Source organism: Anomaloglossus baeobatrachus, chromosome 4, assembly GCF_048569485.1.
Source record: "Anomaloglossus baeobatrachus isolate aAnoBae1 chromosome 4, aAnoBae1.hap1, whole genome shotgun sequence".
Lineage (NCBI taxonomy): Eukaryota > Metazoa > Chordata > Amphibia > Anura > Aromobatidae > Anomaloglossus > Anomaloglossus baeobatrachus.
Window position 1 is genome coordinate 3,029,775 of NC_134356.1, and position 22,183 is coordinate 3,051,957.

At 50.1% G+C, this 22,183-nt stretch overlaps 2 protein-coding genes across 2 annotated transcripts in view; both read left to right on the forward strand.

The window, feature by feature from the left end:
* Nucleotides 1-4,028, forward strand: part of SLCO1C1 (solute carrier organic anion transporter family member 1C1) — a 54,927-nt gene extending 50,899 nt beyond the window's left edge. Inside the window, exon 15 of the mRNA XM_075343493.1 lies at nt 3,555-4,028. Coding sequence (XP_075199608.1) covers nt 3,555-3,768 — 214 coding nt within the window. The 3' untranslated portion in view covers nt 3,769-4,028. The remainder of the gene's footprint in view (nt 1-3,554) is intronic.
* Nucleotides 4,029-20,578: 16,550 nt separating this feature from the next.
* LOC142301384 (solute carrier organic anion transporter family member 1B3-like) overlaps nt 20,579-22,183 on the forward strand; it is an 88,241-nt gene continuing 86,636 nt past the window's right edge. The window contains exon 1 of the mRNA XM_075342376.1: nt 20,579-20,731. The gene's annotated coding sequence lies outside the window, so the exon portion shown is untranslated. The remainder of the gene's footprint in view (nt 20,732-22,183) is intronic.

The following is a 22,183-nucleotide window of genomic DNA, read 5'->3' on the forward strand; positions in this document are numbered from 1 at the left end:
TGTGTCATCGCTGGCTCTTATCCCTCGCTCCTCTCTACAGCTGCGCTCATGTTGTGTCGTCGCTGGCTCTTATCCCTCGTTCCTCTCTACAGCTGCGCTCATGTTGTGTCATTGCTGGCTCTTATCCCTCGCTCCTCTCTACAGCTGCGCTCATGTTGTGTCATCGCTGGCTCTTATCCCTCGCTCCTCTCCACAGCTGCGCTCATGTTGTGTCATTGCTGGCTCTTATCCCTCGCTCCTCTCTACTCTCCTCGCCCGTGAGTGAAAAGGGGGGTAGTTTGGTTTGGGGATCTAGTCCATGACGCCACCCACGGGTTGTGGTGAGGTTGGGCACCACCGCTGCTGGTGACGGGGGTCCCGGGAGCGATGGTAGGGAGCAGCTGGGATGTTGTTTTCCCCCTCCGTGGGTAGGGGTTGGTGGTCCCGGGGCCCGGTGAGGTGATGGGGAGGCAGGGTTGGAAAGGTGCATGGTCGCCTGGACTGCGCAGCGCGGTGCCGGATGGCACGGTTGTACTCACTCGGCCACAAATGTACGCAAAGTCTCTGGTAAACCAAACGACTGGATGGACGGGTCCCACAGCCGGCTGCTGTGGCTTCTCCCGGACAGTTGGTGGTGGCTGCCTTTTCCTGCACCTTAGTGTTTGTTCGGCTCCGGTGGCTTCCCACCGGTAACCCGCTCCCCAGCGTGTATATGTGCCTGAGGAGCCCTTTTGCCCGCAGACTCTGGCCCTTGGAATCCTAGCTTTGGCGGTAGCTGTATTTCCTTTTGCAGGTCGGACGGTTGCCTTCTATCGGGTCTTGGCTGTTAGTGACCAGAACCCCAGGGGTTTCCTAACGGATTTGACCTTTTCAGCCACTCCAAGCCTGGTCGGGGTCCGCAGGCCCTGCCTGTGTGTGCTGGCTTCACTTCGCTCCCCGGTTCGGTACCGGCGGGCCACCGCCCGACCCCGGTCCCATGGTTCCACGTTGACTCGCCTCTCCTGCAGACGGCCACCACCGTCTGCCAACCTTGCTCTTAGTACCCGGGCCACACACCCGGACACGGTCAGTTTACTCCTCCACCACTGCTTCACTATAACACTTGCACTTCCCTAACTGATCTGACTTCCTTCTCCCGCCTCCAGGACTGTGAACTCCTCAGTGGGTGGGGCCAACCGCGTGGCTCCACCCCACCTGGTGTGGACATCAGCCCCTGGAGGGAGGCAACAAGGATTTTGTGTCTGGCTGATGTGCCTGTCTCGGGGTGGGGGTGTGTGTTGCAGTACCTGTGACGACCTGGTTAGTCCAGGGCGCCACAGCTGCACTCACGTTATGCCTTTGCCGGCTCTCATCCCCCTCTCCTGTCTACAGCTGCGCTCACGCTGTGCCATTGCCGGCTCTCATCCCTCTCTCCTATCTATAGCTGCGCTCACGTTGTGCCATTACCGGCTCTCATCCATCTCTCCTGTCTACAGCTGCGCTCAAGTTGTGTCATTGCCGGCTCTCATCCATCTCTCCTATCTACAGCTGCGCTCACGTTGTGCCATTGCCGGCTCTCATCCCTCTCTCCTGTCTACGGCTGCACTCACGTTGTGCCATTACCGGCTCTCATCCCTCTCTCCTGTCTACGGCTGCGCTCAAGTTGTGTCATTACCAGCTCTCATCCCTCTCTCCGGTCTACGGCTGCACTCACGTTGTGCCATTACCGGTTCTCATCCCTCTCTCCTGTCTACGGCTGCGCTCACGTTGTGCCATTACCAGTTCTCATCCCTCTCTCCTGTCTACGGCTACGCTCACGTTGTGCCATTACCAGCTCTCATCCCTCTCTCCTGTCTACAGCTGCGCTCACGTTGTGCCATTACCAGCTCTCATCCCTCTCTCCTGTCTACGGCTGCGCTCACGTTGTGCCATTACCAGCTCTCATCCCTCTCTCCTGTCTACGGCTGCGCTCACGTTGTGCCATTACCAGCTCTCATCCCTCTCTCCTGTCTACGGCTGCGCTCACGTTGTGCCATTACCAGCTCTCATCCCTCTCTCCTGTCTACGGCTGCGCTCAAGTTGTGTCATTACCAGCTCTCATCCCTCTCTCCGGTCTACGGCTGCACTCACGTTGTGCCATTACCGGTTCTCATCCCTCTCTTCTGTCTACAGCTGCGCTCACGTTGTGCCATTACCAGCTCTCATCCATCTCTCCTGTCTACAGCTGCGCTCACGTTGTGCCATTACCAGCTCTCATCCCTCTCTCCTGTCTACGGCTGCGCTCACGTTGTGCCATTACCAGCTCTCATCCCTCTCTCCTGTCTACGGCTGCGCTCACGTTGTGCCATTACCAGCTCTCATCCCTCTCTCCTGTCTACGGCTGCGCTCAAGTTGTGTCATTACCAGCTCTCATCCCTCTCTCCGGTCTACGGCTGCACTCACGTTGTGCCATTACCGGTTCTCATCCCTCTCTTCTGTCTACGGCTGCACTCACGTTGTGCCATTGCTGGCTCTCATCCCTCTCTCCTGTCTACGGCTGTGCTCATGTTGTGCTATTGCCAGCTCTCATCCCTCTCTCCCTGTCTACAGCTGCGCTCATGTTGTGCTATTGCCAGCTCTCATCCCTCTCTCCCTGTCTACAGCTGCGCTCATGTTGTGCTATTGCCAGCTCTCATCCCTCTCTCCCTGTCTACAGCTGCGCTCATGTTGTGCCATTGCTGGCTCTCATCCCTCTCTCCTGTCTACAGCTGTGCTCATGTTGTGCCATTGCTGGCTCTCATCCCTCTCTCCTGTCTACAGCTGTGCTCATGTTGTGCCATTGCTGGCTCTCATCCCTCTCTCCCTGTCTACAGCTGCGCTCATGTTGTGCCATTGCTGGCTCTCATCCCTCTCTCCCTGTCTACAGCTGCGCTCATGTTGTGCCATTGCTGGCTCTCATCCCTCTCTCCTGTCTACAGCTGTGCTCATGTTGTGCTATTGCCGGCTCTCATCCCTCTCTCCTGTCTACAGCTGCGCTCACGTTGTGCTATTCCTGGCTCTCATCCCTCTCTCCTGTCTACAGCTGTGCTCATGTTGTGCCATTGCTGGCTCTCATCCCTCTCTCCCTGTCTACAGCTGCGCTCATGTTGTGCCATTGCTGGCTCTCATCCCTCTCTCCCTGTCTACAGCTGCGCTCATGTTGTGCCATTGCTGGCTCTCATCCCTCTCTCCTGTCTACAGCTGTGCTCATGTTGTGCTATTGCCGGCTCTCATCCCTCTCTCCTGTCTACAGCTGCACTCACATTGTGCCATTGCCGGCTCTCATCCCTCTTTCCTATCTACAGCTGCACTCACGTTGGGCCATTGCTGGCTCTCATTTCTCTCTCCTGTCTACAGCTGCGCTCACATTGTGTCATTCCCGGCTCTCATCCCTCGGTCGTCATTACAAGTTGATGGTGACTTCAGGCCAGGCCGGGATGCTTTGAGTAGAACTGATGCTCTGTGTTCTGCGAGATCTCACCCTGTACCCGCCTCTGTGGTGACACCTTGTGCGCTGGGTGGACACAGAGGCTCGGTTCTATCCGGAGATCTCCTATAGTTGTTTTTTCTCCTTGCAGCTCCATCTACCTGGGGATGACGCTGGCGCTGGGCGCAGTCTTCCTCTGCCTGAGCGCCGCTGTTCTTCACATACTGAAGAAGCGATGTCCAAATGGAATGAACAGCGCCCACCCATGCCATAGCTGCAAGAGCTCAGCGCTGACCCCCAATCTCGGCAGCCACGACCATCGGCAGCAGAGCAGCTACAGGTCACAGAAGGAGACCCGGCTCTAGAGCCCCCACCGCGCCCTGACGTAACGGCTGAAAAGCGACTCCATCACAAAGATCCTGTAGATGAGGTGCCAAGGGTACGTAGACTGATCTGGTGCTATCCAGGACGCTGGGCGAACTGGGTGCCATCATCAACCTGGCTGTACCCCCGCTCCAGTGTGATCTGCCCACTGTACAGCCACCAGATGACGCTCAGGGCATTGGGCGAGCTGGGTGCCATCATCAACCTGGCTGTACCCCCGCTCCAGTGTGATCTGCCCATTGTACAGCCACCAGATGACGCTCAGGGCATTGGGCGAGCTGGGTACCATCATCAACCTGGCTGTACCCCCGCTCCAGTGTGATCTGCCCATTGTACAGCCACCAGATGACGCTCAGGGCATTGGGCGAGCTGGGTGCCATCATCAACCTGGCTGTACCCCCGCTCCAGTGTGATCTGCCACCAGATGACGCTCAGGACTGTGCGCAAGATGGGTGGCATCATCAGTCACTGTACAGATCCGAGGATAAAACATTCCGTGCCGTAGAGCCGGTGGCATCTGGGAACGCCAGGCTCCAGCCCTGCACAGCGGCTGCACTGCCGACACCCAACTTTCCCAGGATCAGATGTAAGCAGAAAGTGGCTCAATAGAAGCATTGTCATCCTGACACCCCGGCCCAGGGACACAGATATTCTGAGACTTTTACATTTTATAAATAAAATCTTTGAATTTCCTGTAATTGTGACGTGTGCGATGTCACCGCGCTGCAACAATTACCAGTAATTTATCCGTCACCGCAGCGAAGAGTTAATGTTTCCGGCTTTTAAAAAGCGGCGAGATAATGATCTGCGGATAAATATATCATTAACGAGGATCCAGCATGTGAATACAAGAACCCGCTAATATCATCCCCCCCCCAATATCACCCCTAATATCCCCAACCCCCGGAAATATCACTCCAATATCATCATCCTCTGGTAACATCTCCCCCCAATATCATCATCCCCCGGAAACATCTCTCCCCAATATCATCATCATCCCCCGGAAACATCTCCCCCAATATCATCATCCCCCGGAAACATCCCCCCCCCCAATATCATCATCATCCCCCGGAAACATCTCCCCCCAATATCATCATCCCCCGGAAACATCTCCCCCAATATCATCCCCCGGCAACATCTCCCTCCAATATCATCATCCCCCGGTGACATCTCCCCCAATGTCATCATCCTCCGGTAACATCTCCCCCCAATATCATCATCCTCCGGTAACATCTCCCCTAATATCATCATCCCCCGGAAACATCTCCCCCCAATATCATCATCACCCAGTGACATCAACCCGCAATATCATCATCACCCGGTAACATCAACCCGCAATATCATCATCACCCAGTGACATCAACCCGCAATATCATCATCACCCAGTGACATCAACCCGCAATATCATCATCACCCAGTGACATCAACCCGCAATATCATCATCACCCGGTAACATCAACCCGCAATACCATCATCACCCAATAACATCAACCCCCCAATATCATCATCACCCTGTAACATCAACCCCAATATCATCATCCCTCGGTAACATAAACCCCCAATATCATCATCCTCCAGTAACATAAACCCCCAATATCACCATCACCCCATCATCCCCCGGTAACATCAACCCCCAATATCATCATCCCCCGGTAACATCAACCCCCAATATCATCATCCCTCGGTAACATAAACCCCCAATATCTTCATCCTTCGGTAACATAAACCCCCAATATCATCATCCCCCGGTAACATCAACCCTCAATATCATCCCCCGGTAACATCCACCCCTAATATCATCCCCCGGTAACATAAACCCCCAATATCATCATCCCCCGGTAACATCAACCCCCAATATCATCATCCCTCGGTAACATCAACCCCCAATATCTTCATCCCTCGGTAACATAAACCCCCAATATCATCATCCCCCGGTAACATCAACCCCTAATATCATCATCCCCCGGTAACATCAACCCTCAATATCATCATCCGCCGGTAAAATAAGCCCCAATATCATCATCTCCCGGTAACATCTCCCCCCTATATCATCATCCCCCCGTAACATCAATACCCAATATCATCATCCCCTGGTAACATAAGCCCCAAATTTCATCTCTCCCCAATATCATCATGTTACGTCACTACCGGAGTCCGCTCCAGCGACTTCTGCTCCGATCGCTAGGCGACGCCGTGTTCCTGCTGTGGATGGTGCTGGTGATGGGAGAGTAGTCGATGCCAGCGGCACCGGTGGGCGCAGGCTCCAATCATCCACTGGGCTGGCTTATTGTGGGATCTGCAGTACCGCTGGCTGACTGTGGTGGCGTGTGTCTTCCAGCTGAAGTTGCCAGCGTTCAGCTACAGCCAATGGGAAGACACCACACCCTTCTTAGTTCCCCTCCTGTCTGTTCACCTCTGCCAGAGATAGTTCTGATTTCCTGGCTCCTGGTCCGCCCTATTCTGTTTTATGATTCCTGTGTGCTGACTTCTGCGTGTTTTCTGACTACCCTTCTGCCTGCTGTTTTTGTACCTCGCTGCCCAATTCGGATTTGACCTCTGCTACGTTTTCTGATTACGTCCTTGTCTGCCGATTCTGTCCCTGTTCTGCTATTCCTGGTTTGACCCTGCCTGACGACTACTCTCATCGGACTGCAGCCTTCCACAGGTAGTGATCTCCAGGGCCCTGTGCAATTCCAAATCCCTGGATAGGGGTTAAAGGGTTTCAGGGTTCTGGGGGTCCTGCTTGGTGAGTGGCTTCCCTCTAGCCTGTCCATTTCATCCCACCTGAGTCTGTTGATCCAGGCAGGCGTTACACATCATCCCCCGGTAACATCAACCCCCAATATCATCATCTCCAGTAACATCAACCCCCAATATGATCATCCCTGGTAACATCTCCCCCCAATATCATCATCACTCAGTAACATCAACCTCCAATAATATCACGCCCTGGCAACATCTCCCTTAGTAATATTACCCCCCGGGCTGCAGACCCTCAGTACTGCCCCTGCTGGTTCTGTGTCTGCTTTTAGCTCTCGGGCTGGAGACTCTCAACGTGATGAGCCAAGTTCTTTCCTCTCCGTGCCAACCTCTCATCTCTATCCACTGACCTCTCACCACCATGTGCTGACCTTTGCGTCTTCTATGCGCTGACCTCTCACCTCCACGCGACAATTTTTCACCTTCACACGCCAACCTCTCTCCTCCACACGCCGATCTCTCTCCTCAATGCACTGACCTCTCACCTCCACGGGCCAATCTCTCTCTCCACACGCCAACCTCACTCCTCAACGTGCCAACCTCACTCCTCCACGCGCCGAGCTCTCTCCTTCATGCGCCAACGTTTTACCTCCATGTGTTGACCTCTCACCACTTGCAAACCTCTTTCATTCACGTGCCAACTTCTCTCCTCCATGTCCCGACCTCTCACCTCCACTTGCAAACCTCTTCCATTCACATGCCAACCTCTTCTATTCACGACCTCTCACCCACACACGCCGACCTCTAGCCCACACACGCCGACCTCTAGCCCACACACGCCGACCTCTCGACTACACACGCCGACCTCTCGACTACACACGCCGACCTCTCGACTACACACGCCGACCTCTCGACTACACACGCAGACCTCTCCCCTACATGTGCCGACTTGCTCCCTGCACGAGCCGACCTTTCCTCTCCACACGCCGACCTCTAGCCCACACACGCCGACCTCTCGACTACACACGCCGACCTCTCGACTACACACGCAGAGCTCTCCCCTACATGTGCCGACTTTCTCCCTGCACGTGCCGACCTTTTGCCTACACACGCCGACCTTTCCTCTCCACACGCCGACCTCTAGCCCACACACGCCGACCTCTCGACTACACACGCCGACCTCTCGACTACACACGCCGACCTCTCGACTACACACGCCGACCTCTCGACTACACACGCCGACCTCTCGACTACACACGCAGACCTCTCCCCTACATGTGCCGACTTCCTCCCTGCACGAGCCGACCTTTCCTCTCCACACGCCGACCTCTAGTCTACACAAGCCGACCTCTCCCCTACATGTGCCGACTTTCTCCCTGCACGTGCCGACCTTTTGCCTACACACGCCGACCTTTCCTCTCCACACGCCGACCTCTAGCCTACACACGCCGACCTCGTCTGACTTCTGAACTTGTATAATAATTACACATTATTCTCCTTTTTAATACACTAATGTACGGGGATGAATAAGAGAAAAGATGCAAGCAGCATTGCTTAAACCGTGTATCTGCAAGTAAGCGTTGAAATTTACTGATTGAGGTTGGTAAGACTTGGGACAATGGAGAGAAAAAGAACAATAGGAATTGAAGAGCAAAGTTTATGTCCCCTAGGGAGCAGATAATAGGAAACACCAGGTCAGTTACAATGGTGGTGCAGTTACTAAATATAAAAGGCTTGGCTGGGATAAGAAGAGGCAGAGTTGGCGTCTGAACCTGCAGCAGGACGTTCCTGTAGGCAGCGGAGCAAGCTTACAGCTGAAGATCCATGACCAGTGCCAGAGGAGGACTATGACTGGCTCTCAAGGAGGACCGTGACTGGCTCCTGATGAGCTGAAGAGGACCGTCACCGGCACCTGAGGAGGATCCGTGTCCGGCTCCCGAGGAAGATTAGTTTCAAGTTCCCGAGGAGGATCCGTGTCCGGCTCCCAAGGAAGATTCGTTTCCAGTTCCCGAGGAGGATCCGTGTCCGGCTCCCGAGGAGGATCTGTGTCCGGCTCCCGAGGAGGATCCGTGTCCGGCTCCCGAGGAGGATCTGTGTCCGGCTCCCGAGGAGGATCTGTGTCCGGCTCCCGAGGAAGATTTGTGTCCAGTTCCCGAGGAAGATTTGTGTCCAGTTCCCGAGGAAGATTCGTGTCCAGTTCCCGAGGAGGATCCGTGTCCAGTTCCCGAGGAGGATTTGTCCCCTGCTCCCAAGGAGGATACATCACCAGATCATGAGGAGGATCCGTGACCGGGCTCCCGAGGAAGATCCGTGACCAGCTCCCGAGGAAGATCCGTGACCAGCTCCCGAGGAAGATCCGTGACCAGCTCCCGAGGAGGATCCGTGTCCAGTTCCTGAGGAGGATCTGTCCCCTGCTTCCAAGGAGGATCCATCACCAGCTCATGAGGAGGATCCGTGACCGACTCCCGAGGAGGATCAGTGACCGACTTCTGAGGAGGATCCGTCACTGACTCCCAAGGATGATCTGTCACTGGCTCCCAAGGAGGATCCGTGACCAGCTCCCGAGGAGGATCCATGACCTGGTTCAAGTGACGTCCTGGCTGCAGTGGAGGACCATATTTGTGAGCCATTCTTTCCTCTACAGATATATGATACTAAGTGGTGAGGCTGTGCTTCAGAGTGAAGGCAGTTGGTGTGCTATTAGTGACCCCTTTTTCAGTTGTGGGCGGCGGACGGGTGTTCAGGCCCAGATCCAGTTCCCCCCTCGAGCCACCGCCACAACCCCGGATCCAAGAATCTGGAGCAGCCCCCCTGCCGTGGTCTGTCCCCTGCCCGCAACACATCAATGTCTGTTCTCATCTCCCTTTCCTGTCTGCTGCGGCTACTTGCTGCAGGTAGGATCACACAATAGTGAGTGTCTGATACTGACACCACTACAGGAGCTCAGCGAGTGTGAGCACACAGTGTCAGAGTATGTGCTCTACCATGTCTTGTCAGCTTCGCCTACCCAGGGCAGCGAGAGGCCGCTGCAGAGAAGAGTAGCACCAGCACACATACAGATGATACAGTGTGCGTGTGCTGAGAATTCAGATCAAGGAGAGCTCCAAAGCGAGTGCCATAAGGGGAGAGGAATTTGATTGGGGGCAGAATGGAGCATTGTTACCTCTTTTGACTCCAGCATTTGTGGAGGGTGTTATGGAATATTTGGCTCATCTTTGTCACAGCAAAATGTTACGTCTGAAAGCGACACAGTCAGTTTGAGTCAATGCTCTGCCCAGAACAGTCTGCTGAAATCACAAATGAACAAATGGCTAAGAGGGATCATTTTTGCACAACATTTTATTACTTATTTTAGTTTCTATGTTGAGGTCACTTTGACAAACTGTGATTGGTTTAAGGCGTTAATGTCCCAAAATTCTCAGTTATTATATCCCCAAATGACTTCCTAATTCGAAGCTCTGATTTATTGTCTTGAAGCTCTCACTTACTATCTCTTAACCTTCGTTGGTCCATTATTAGATCAAAGATCGGCCCTCTTATCTCACAACTATCTCCAAATATCAGCGTAATATGATAGTGTTATCGCTAATCTGCTACTTTCCTAAGGGGTGCTTCACACACAGCGAGCTCGCTGCCGAGATCGCTGCTGAGTCACGCTTTTTGTGACGCAGCAGTGACCTCATTAGCGATCTCGCTGTGTGTGACAATGAGCAGCGATCTGGCCCCTGCTGCGAGATCGCTGCTCGTTACACACAGCCCTGGTTCGTTTTCTTCAAAGGCGCTCTCCCACTGTGACGCACAGATCGCTGTGTGTGACAGCGAGAGAGCGACAAATGAAGCAGGAGCAGGAGCCGGCGTCTGACAGCCGCGGTAAGCTGTAACCAAGATAAACATCGGGTAACCAAGGTGGTTACCCGATATTTACCTTAGTTACCAGCCTCCGCAGCTCTCACGCTGCCTGTGCTGCCGGCTCCGGCTCTCTGCACATGTAGCTGCATTACACATCGGGTTAATTAACCCGATGTGTACTGTAGCTAGGAGAGCAAGGAGCCAGCGCTAAGCAGTGTGCGCGGCTCCCTGCTCTCTGCACATGTAGCTGCAGCACACATCGGGTAATTAACCCGATGTGTACTGTAGCTAGGAGAGCAAGGAGCCAACGCTCAGTGTGCGCGGCTCCCTGCTCTCTGCACATGTAGCTGCATTACACATCAGGTTAATTAACCCGATGTGTACTGTAGCTAGGAGAGCAAGGAGCCAGCGCTCAGTGTGCGCGGCTCCCTGCTCTCTGCACATGTAGCTGCAGCACACATCGGGTAATTAACCCGATGTGTACTGTAGCTAGGAGAGCAGGGAGCCAGCGCTCAGTGTGCGCGGCTCCCTGCACATGTAGCTGCATTACACATCAGGTTAATTAACCCGATGTGTACTGTAGCTAGGAGAGCAAAGCTAAGCGGTGTGCGCGGCTCCCTGCTCTCTGCACATGTAGCTGCATTACACATCAGGTTAATTAACCCGATGTGTACTGTAGCTAGGAGAGCAAAGCTAAGCGGTGTGCGCTGGTAACTAATGTAAACATCGGGTAACCATACCCCATGTTTACCTTAGTTACCAGTGTCCGCAGCTTCCAGACGCCGGCTCCGTGCAAGCGCAGCGTCGCTTGCACGTCACTGCTGGCTGGGGGCTGGTCACTGGTCGCTGGTGAGATCTGCCTGTTTGACAGCTCACCAGCGACCATGTAGCGATGCAGCAGCGATCCTGACCAGGTCAGATCGCTGGTCGGATCGCTGCTGCATCGCTAAAGTGTGAAGGCACCCTAAATCACTGGCTTCTTATCTACATTTTCTGGCACATTATGTGAGCTCTGGCGGATTATATCACAGCTCTGACTTATCATCTCAGCACTTTGACCTTGTTATTTGGAGCCTAAACTTCTGTCTTGTCACTCTGATTCATTATTTCAGAATTCTGACTAATTGTCTAGAAACTGAACTTATATTAGATGTGACTATATCTCATAATCCGATATTATAAGCATAATATCTCATATTGATCCGATCGATCAATATTATTAGCTCTGGCTTACTATGTAATAATTCCAATGAAATTGAAGCAGGGATTGCCGAATATCCTTGATGGAGCATTTGAGGAAGGAATGATTCCTAAACAGACGGTGGACACTATTAAAAAAACTAGATCCTCGTTTACCGTCTTCCTATTTGATACCCAAAGTTCATAAAAATCCACTGGATCCTCCTGTGAGACCGATAGTGGAGGACAATGGTGGCTTATGTGACTTATTAAACAACTGATTTTTATTTAAAACCATTGGTAGCCACCTTGTCATTTTACTACAGATACCACTGGGGCCTCCAGAGATTAGACCAGTTCTACCTGAGGACAATGCTGATGGGTGCAGGAGACGTGGAGGCGCTTTACTTGTCAATCTAACATGAAGATGGCCTCAAGCGGCATCGAACCACAAATGACTGAGACATTATTGGTACTCCTGGACTTCATTTTAACTACTTAATAAACAAGTGCACTTTTAACTTCAAGGCACCGCAATGGGCGCAGCCTGAGCCCCATCTTACACAAATTTGTTTTTAAGAGCGACAAATTTTATAAGCAATCCTGTCCAGGAATGGATACGCTTTATAGACGATGTTTGGTTTGTCTAGGAAGGAACGCTAGCTCAATTACATCGGTCAATGACCAATCTGGATAATAATAATGTCAAAATCATACTAACTTATAAAGCAGCAAGAACAGTGGAAAGTTTGGACATTTTGATTATGTGGAGGGGAAATTGGAACAGACTCCTTATACCTTCATCTACAATTCGAGGCACACCAGTAGGGAAGGGATAACTTTAAGTGATTACTAGTGTTGAGCGGACCCGGACTGGCAAAATCTGGATCCGCGACGTTTGAGTGACAGATCCGCGTCCGACCCGGACACGGGGATTCGGGGTGCACGATCCGAATTCGGCTTCTTATTTTTTATTTTTTTTTCTCTCTCCTCTCTCCTCCCCATTGACATATATGGGGCTGGATCGGATCCGGACTTCTTTGTCACGGACCCGGATTATTGGCAGTCCGCTCAATTCTAGTCATTACCTATTAAAGGGATTTGCTCAGATCAATAAACGTTTGCACTGCAAGCTGCAAATATGAGAGAAAGATTCTTGGAAAGAGGGTACAGCAAACGGCAATTCCATAGAGGAAATATGAGAGCTAAGAAGGCACCCAGGAATGAGCAACTATACAAAAAAAGAGGATAATAAAGGACAGAATGATGATAAAGACCGGTTAATTACAACCTACAATAAGCAATGAGAGCAGCAAAAAATCACTGGTGTATCCCACACTGCGATCCCATCCTAAAGAAATAGTAGCCAGAACCCCTTCTGCTAATGCACGACGATCGAGAAATATTAAGGATCTTTTGGTGCACAGTTACCCTGAACCATCAAGAAATGGTAGACAGACTAGTTGGCTGGATATCAAGGGGATCTTCTCATGCGGGTGATGTAAAGCCAAGTAAAAGGTTCGGAAACTCCACTTTATACAAGGACAGTACAATCGGCATCATTTGTCATGTAATTCCAAAGGAGAGATTTACTGTGCGCAGCGTCCCTGTAAAAAACTGTACGTAGGGCAAACATCAAGAGGAATAAAACTACGAACACGAAAGCGTGAGATATCGAAAACTGAAAAACCACTGAAGACCTCACAGAACTGAAAGCCAAAGCCAGACACCGACCAGGTCCATCACAGCGATGCCAGACTCCCCAAAATCAAAGGAATTGACCTGGTAACATGGGGGTGACAGGGGGGAACGTGGGGAAAGAAAGCAAATGCATCTATCAGCTTAATACTGAAAGGGTTAATATGCATTTTTCTGAATAGAATTGGAAATATTCTATGTGAGTATCAATCGAAATTTACTTACCGGTGGTGAGTCCGGGAGCGGCTTACCGGTGGTGAATCCGGGAACGGCTTACCAGTGGTGAGTCCAGGAGCGGCTGATGAATGAGTCTGGAAAAGGTCGGATGATGAGGAAACCATCTGGGATGAAGAAAAATAATTATTCTAACAAAACTGGAAGTGGAGAATTCTTCCTGCAATCCATCTGGTTGTGATATACTCGCACCTTTCCCAATTACGTGGCAGCCTGATTTACATTCATGGGCACGGTATATAATGGATTGGTGGTTTGATATTCTGTCTTCTAACACAGTGCAAACCCTTAGTTTCCCTCCGCTCTCTATAAAGACACATCTGCAGGTTTTTCCCTCCGCTCTCTATACAGACACATCTGCAGGTTTTTCCCTCAATTCTCTATACAGACACATCTGCAGGTTTTTCCCTCAATTCTCTATACAGACACATCTGCAGGTTTTTCCCTCAATTCTCTATACAGACACATCTGCAGGTTTTTCCCTCCACTCTCTATACAAAAGAATTGCCCTTACACTGTGTGACTTGGGGGAAACGTTTTGGATCCTTCCAGAAGCTTCTCACAATAGTTGGTGGAATTTGGGGCGATTCCTCCTGACAGATCTGGTGTAACTGAGCCATGTTTGGAGGTCGCCGCTCGCTCCGGTCTTTTTAGCTTTGCCCATACATTTTCCATAGGATTGAGATCAGGGCTTTGTGATGGCCGCTCCAAAACATTGACTTTGTTCTCCTTAAGCCACTTTGTGGCCAGTTTGGCAGTAGCTTCGGGTCATTGTCCATCTGGAAGCCCCATTTCCACCAAGCTGTAAGTTCCTGGCTGATGTCTTGAGATGTTCTTCAGTATTGCCACATATAATCTTCTTTCCTCATGATGCCATCTATTTTGTGAAGTCACCAGTCCCTCCTGCAACAAAACAACCCCACAACATGATGCTGCCCCCCGTGTGTCACAGTTGGGATGATGTTCTTAGGCGTCAAAGCTTCTCCCTTTTTCCTCCAAATGTAACGATGGTCATTATGGCCAAATAGCTCAATGTTAGTTTTGTCAGACCACAGGAAGACTCCACATATTAAGCTCTTTGTTCCTGTCTATATTTACAAACATTAATCTGGCTTTTTCTGTTTCTTTTGGAGTAATGGCTTTTTCCGGGCAGAGTGGTCTTTCAGCCCATGTTGATACAGGACTCGTCTCACTGTGGATAATGACACAATCTTACCAGCTTCCTCCAGCATCTTCACAAGGTCTTCTGCTTTTGTTCTTGGGTTGATCTGCACATGTCTGACCACAGCACGTTCATCTCTGGTACACAGAACCTGTCTCCTTCCTGAGCGGTATGATGGCTGCACATTCCCATCTTGTTTGTAATTGTGTATAATTGTTTGTGCAGATTAACGAGGCACCTTCAGGTATCTGGAAATTGCACCCAAGGATGAACCAGACTTGTGCAAGTCCAAAATTCTCTTCCTCAGATCTTGGCTGAATTCTTTTGACTTTCCCATGATTATACACAAAGAAGACGTGTGTTTCAGGTGCATTACAATACATCCACAGGTGTATCTGTAATTAACGCAGAAGTTGCCAATAAACCTCAGGAACGACGAACATCTCCTTACCTGCGTCCACCGGCAATGAGGAAGGAAGGAGGTGGGCAGCATGTTCCGGCCGCACATCTCCGCCCCTCCTCTGCTATTGGGCGGCCACTTAATGACGCCGCAGTGATGTCGCTTTGACGCCGAACGCACCTCCCCCTTGAGGGATGGCTTGTTCGGCGGCCCCAGCGACGTCGCTGAAAAGGTATGTGCATGTGACGCTGCCGTAGCGATAATGTTCGCTACGGCAGCGATCAACAAATGTCGCACGAACGACGGTGTAACGCCTGCCTGGATCAACAGACTCAGGTGGGATGAAATGGACAGACTAGAGGGAAGCCACTCACCAAGCAGGACCCCCAGAACCCTGAAACCCTTTAACCCCTATACAGGGATTTGGAATTACACAGGGCCCTGGAGATCACTACCCGTGGAAGGCTGCAGTCCGATGAGAGTAGTCGTCAGGCAGGGTCAAACCAGGAATAGCAGAACAGGGACAGAATCGACAGACAAGGACGTAATCAGAAAACGGAGCAGAGGTCAAATCCGGATCGGGCAGCGAGGTACAAAAACAGTCAGAAAACACGCAGAAGTCAGCACACAGGAATCACAAAACAGAATAGGGCGGACCAGGAGCCAGGAAATCAGAACTATCTCTGGCAGTGGTCATGTGACAGGAGGGGAGCTAAGAAGGGTGTGGTGTCTTCCCATTGGCCGAAGTTGAACGCTGGCAACTTCCGCTGGAAGACACACGCCACCCACAGTCAGCCAGCGGTACTGCAGATCCCAAGATAACCCAGCCCAGTGGATGATCGGAGCCTGCGCCCACCAGTGCCACTGGCATCGACTCCTCTTCCATCACCAGCACCATCCACGGCAGGAACACGGCGTCACCTGGCGATCGGAGCAGAAGTCGCTGGAGCGGACTCCGGTGGTGACGTAACAGACGGGGGCGGGTGCTATCGCTCACGACATCGCTAGCAATCGCTAGCGATGTCGCAGCGTGTAAAGCACCCTTTAGTGTATGTAAACTTCACTGTGCAGAAAGTAATAAAAATGCCTGAAAACTTTCTCTCTCCCTCATTATTCTGGCATTTGGCAAACAGAAACAATTTTGGATCGAAGGAGACTCACAAGCAGTGATTAATGGAGATGAGCCACCCCCTAGAGTTCGAGTTCGGTTCGTCGAACGGAGGCTCCGTTCGGTGAACCCCATTGAAAACAATGGGAGGCAAACACAAACACATAAAAACACATTATACATGTACACATACAGTTAATAAACATTGCCATTACACTTACCTGTCCCTGCGACGCGTCCTGCACTCTGTCTCCCGCCGCTTTTCCTTCCGATAATCGCTGCGTCCTCCCGGTAACCAGCACTGATGACAGGACCTTCCGTGACATCAAAATAGCATGTGACCAGTCACGTGTGTATTATCTCATTGGCTATAGACTGGTCACATGGCTAGACGTCATGCTAGGTCCTGTCAGTGCATCTCTCCGGTATGCGGTGCTCGTTTGGGCATCTCCGTATACTGGCGAGATGCTCTGGCACATGGTCGGCTTCCTCGTTCCTGCATGTGGGCGCTCTTTACAGAGTCAGCCCACATGCAAGAACTGGCTGCCACAGCCGGTGAATTGCGGCACCGGGACTCACGTGATCAGAGTACCGTTGCTATAGTGACCACCTGTCAGATTACTTTCGCAATGGTGGCAGCGGTGACGTCACCGCTTACAGCCCGCAGCCTCTGCTCACTCTCACTGAGTGATTAGACTGCACGGGAGCAGCAGCGTCTTCCTCCCATGCAATGCTGTCTGATGTAGCAAAGCTGCATGGGTTGAAGGAGAAAGAAGACAGAAGAGCAGGATCGTAGAGGGGTGAGAGGGAGTAATAAGCATGGAGTCTCTAAGTGTGTCTGTGAATTTATTTCTATTAAAGTATTTTTTGTGGTGTCTTTTTTTTTTTTAATTATTTCATGAAATAATTAAAAAAAAGTTCTTCCTTATTTTTTTTAGTTCCCAGCCGGGTACAAATAGGCAGCTGGGGGTTGGGGACAGCCAAACCTGCCTGCTGTACCTGGCTAGCATACAAAAATATGGCAAAGCCCACGTCATTTTTTTGAGGGGCAAAAAACTCCTGCATACAGTCCTGGATGGAGTATGCTGAGCCTTGTAGTTCTGCAGCTGCTGTCTGCTCTCCTGCATACACTAGTGACTGGAGCATGCTGAGCCTTGTAGTTCTGCAGCTGCTGTCTGCTCTCCTCCATACAGACAGACAGCAGCTGCAAAACTACAAGGCTCAGCATACTCCATCCAGGACTGCATGCAGTTTTTTGCCCCCCCCCCAAAAAAATTATGTGGGCTTCGCCATGTATTTGTATGCTAGCCAGGTACAGTAGGCAGCTACGGGCTGCCCCCAACCCCCAGCTGCCTATTTATACCCGGCTGGGAGCCAAAAATATAGGGAAGCCCTTTTTTTTTTTTTAATTATTTCATGAATTTCATGAAATAATTAAAAAAAAATGACGTGGGCTTAGCCCAATTTTTGTGTCCAGCCAGGTACAACTAGGCAGCTGGTGATTGGAATCCGCAGCGCAGGGTTCCCAAGCTTTCTGGGCACCCCTGCTGCGAATTGCAGTCCATAGCCGCCCCAGAAAATGACGCTTTCATAGAAGTGCCATCTTCTGGTGCTGTATCCAACTCTTCTAGCTACCCTGGTGACGGGTGGCTCGCTGGGTAATAATTAGGTTAGGGCTAGCTGTATATAATCAACTGGCCCTAAGCCCGAAAGTTATGGTGTCACGCCAATATTAGACATGGCCACCATGAATTTCCAGTACAGATAAAAAAAAACACAACACACAGAAAAATATTTTTATTAGAAATAAAACACAACACAATTAGTGACTCCATCTTTATTGAAATAAAGAACCCCCCTCCAAAGTAATCCTGGGTCAAGGGTCCCGCGCCGTCCAATCCGGATCCAATATCATCTGATCGGTTTGCTGGAAGGCAAAGCGATCAGATGATGTGTCAGGTTCAAGGGCCTGAATCACCTGACACAGCAGCTAATTGTATAAACAACTTTTATACAATCAACTGATGCATCAGTGCAAAAAAAAAAACACACACTTCTGTGCAGACTCCTGTCCAACAGCAGCAGCTCATAGTTTAGCCGGCCAGGCGGTAAAAAGCTGGTCTCACCGCTCAACTTTTAGTGTCAGCTGATTCCGTCAGGTGACCGCATCAGCTGATCTTCTCCAGGTCTGAGAGAAAAGAGAGAGAGGAGAGAGAGAGAAAAGAGAGAGAAAAAAGAAGAGAGAGGGAGAGAGAGAAGAGAGAGAGGAGAGAGAAGAGAGGGAGAGAGAAAGAAGAGAGAAGAGAGAGAGGGAGAAGGGAGAGAAGAGAGAGAGGAGAGAGAAGAGGAGAGAAGAGAGAGAGAAGAGAGAGAGAGAGGAGAGAGAAGAGGAGAGAAGAGAGAGAGAAAGAGAGGAGAGGGACAGAAAGAGAGAGAGAGAAAGAGAGAGACAGAACAAGAGAGAGGAGAGGAGAGAGCAATGCAGCCTCATTCCGTGAACTGCTCCGATTTTAGAGGTGTGGCCCACGGCTCACAGCTGATGTCTGGCTCCTCCCCTCAGTGCATAATTAAATTAAAATATAAATAAATAATAATTATAATTTAAAATTAAAAATAAATTAAACTCTTTACCGGGGCGGCCGAGACTTGAACTCGTGAACTAATGCTGCTTAAGCAGTAGCTCTAACCATTGAGCCACTGCCTCTAAAGGGAGACTTAGGAAGATTTGGTTATCTTGACCTCTGCATTGCAGAGTGAAGTCTCCAGTGACAGCGCGGCTCACTTCAGGTGCTGCGTGGAGAGGACACAGAGCGCTCGTGTTCTACGGGGCTCCCTGTCAGCTTCATGTAGCAGAGCTGACGGTGTCGTGTGGATTACTTCGAACCTGGATTGTTGTTTGGGGATTAATAAAGAGGTAAATGAGGTGTTTTTTTGTCTTTTATTCCAAATAAAGGATTTTCGCTTTGTGTGTTTCTTTACTTTCACTTACAGGTTAATCATGGAAGGTATCTCGGGGAGACGCCTGTCATGATTAACCCCTTTATTACCTCGATTGCCACCGCACCAGGGCAATTCAGGATGAGCTGGGTAGAGTCCCAGGACTGTCTCATCTAATGGATGCGGCAATTCCGGGCGGCTGCTGGGTGATATTGTTAGGCTGGAGGGCTCCCCATAATGTGGCGCTCCTCATCCTGGCAATACCAGCCTCCAGGTATCAAAGTTTGGACCGCATTATTTTATTTATTTTTTTTCAATTATTTATTTATTTATTTTACTGCACGATATAGACCCGCCCACCGGCGGCTGTGATTGGTTGCAGTGAGACAGCTGTCACTCATTGAGGGGGCGTGTCTGATTGCAACCAATCATGGGCACCAGTAGGCGGGGAAAGCAGGGAATACCTGATTGAATAATGAGGCGGCAGCCATTTTCAAAAGAGGAAAAGCCGCTGGAGATTTGTGACAGCCGTGCAGCGCTGGGCCCGTGATCGGTGAGTAGGAAAGGGAGAGGGATTGTGCTGGGGATGCAGGACGCATGCAGATACGCAACGTGCGCACATAGCCTTACTGTGAAAAGCCACGATTTTGGTCATCGAACCATTCTCGAACGTAACTCGAACTGCCAAGCTTTAAGCAAATTGTTCGAGTTCGTCGAACGGCTCGAACATTGCCCAAAATCACTCGAACATGAAATTGGCGAACCGTTCGACTCGAACATCGCTCAACTCTAGTGATTAACTCTTGCTAGTCTGCCAACCAATGTGTCGTTGCCCGAGTCTGCCTGCGCTAATCACAGCCATTAGAGAAGTTTTCAGGTGGAGTGCCAGAATCTGTAGTTTGAACAGATCCTGATGCTGCCATGACAGTTGGCGATGTTTGTAAAAACCTCCGTGTGACAGGCTGTAATGCAATCCGCATTTACAAACAATCTGCATTTAGAGACAATAGGGCTCCGATCAGTCTGACATGAGACAATGGCTAACTACTCTGATTTAACAAAGGAATCATACGTTTGACCTTATTAACAACAGTTCACCTCCGACACAAGTGGCCAGACGCTGAGTCACCAGATATGTCACCTGCAGTCCCATGTAACACCACAGATAACACAGCAATATCTATGAGTATAGATAATGTAGATGTCACCTGCAGTCCTAAGTAACACCACAAATATTTAAGAAAATATAACCATTAACCAAGTCTTTAATAAAAATTCAATAGTTTTCATTCAACACTGATGAAGTATTATTTACATAGGACTGCTTAAACCGTTCTATAACAATCCTGTCATAGTGTGCTTTGGGTCAGAAGTCGGGTTGACGGCTCTGACACACTTGGGATGGTCTCGTTTCGCTCTTTTTCTGTGATATGTTGGGCCCCTCGCATTCTCCGGCCACTGCCGGTGAGGAGGAATGTCGCGGAGACGTCCCGCCGGGCACAGTCTTTGCAGTGATCCTTTGTATTAGGATTAGTTCAGTTTCCGTGTGCGTCCTGCTGAGTGCTCGCTCCCTGCTGAGTGCTCGCTCCCTGGGAACTCTGCGTCCAGAGAAATGATGTCCTGCGAGACTTCACGGTCGGACACTTTGATGGCAGCGAAGGAATTCGCCAGAACGAGGTGAATGTTTACAATATTCTCCAGGTTTTATCAGCTACACAGGATTGGAAATGGTGGTGAATATAAGTGCAGCAGAGAAGAGACGAGCGCCTGAAAGAGCTCGTACCCCATAAAGGGGCGCAACACAGAGACACGGGCAAAAGGGCGGAGAACCGCGCTCACAGCACTCAGCAGGGGAGAGGTATAAAGAAGAAAGGGGAGGAGGAAGAGGAGGATGAGGACCATATACACAGATACTGGGAAATACACCCAGTATACAGGACAGGAGAAGTGGTACTGTGCAGTGTATATATACAGAATAATACAGATACTGAGGATTACACCCAGTATACAGGACAGGAGGAGTGGTACTGTGCAGTGTATATATACAGAATAATACAGATACTGAGGATTACACCCAGTATACAGGACAGGAGAAGTGGTACTGTGCAGTGTATATATACAGAATAATACAGGTACTGAGGATTACACCCAGTATACAGGACAGGAGAAGTGGTACTGTGCAGTGTATATATACAGAATAATACAGATACTGAGGATTACACCCAGTATACAGGACAGGAGAAGTGGTACTGTGCAGTGTATATATACAGAATAATACAGATACTGAGGATTACACCCAGTATACAGGACAGGAGAAGTGGTACTGTGCAGTGTATATATACAGAATAATACAGCTACTGAGGATTACACCCAGTATACAGGACAGGAGAAGTGGTACTGTGCAGTGTATATATACAGAATAATACAGATACTGAGGATTACACCCAGTATACAGGACAGGAGAAGTGGTACTGTGCAGTGTATATATACAGAATAATACAGGTACTGAGGATTACACCCAGTATACAGGACAGGAGAAGTGGTACTGTGCAGTGTATATATACAGAATAATACAGATACTGAGGATTACACCCAGTATACAGGACAGGAGGAGTGGTACTGTGCAGTGTATATATACAGAATAATACAGATACTGAGGATTACACCCAGTATACAGGACAGGAGAAGTGGTACTGTGCAGTGTATATATACAGAATAATACAGGTACTGAGGATTACACCCAGTATACAGGACAGGAGGAGTGGTACTGTGCAGTGTATATATACAGAATAATACAGATACTGAGGATTACACCCAGTATACAGGACAGGAGAAGTGGTACTGTGCAGTGTATATATACAGAATAATACAGATACTGAGGATTACACCCAGTATACAGGACAGGAGAAGTGGTACTGTGCAGTGTATATATACAGAATAATACAGATACTGAGGATTACACCCAGTATACAGGACAGGAGAAGTGGTACTGTGCAGTGTATATATACAGAATAATACAGATACTGAGGATTACACCCAGTATACAGGACAGGAGAAGTGGTACTGTGCAGTGTATATATACAGAATAATACAGATACTGAGGATTACACCCAGTATACAGGACAGGAG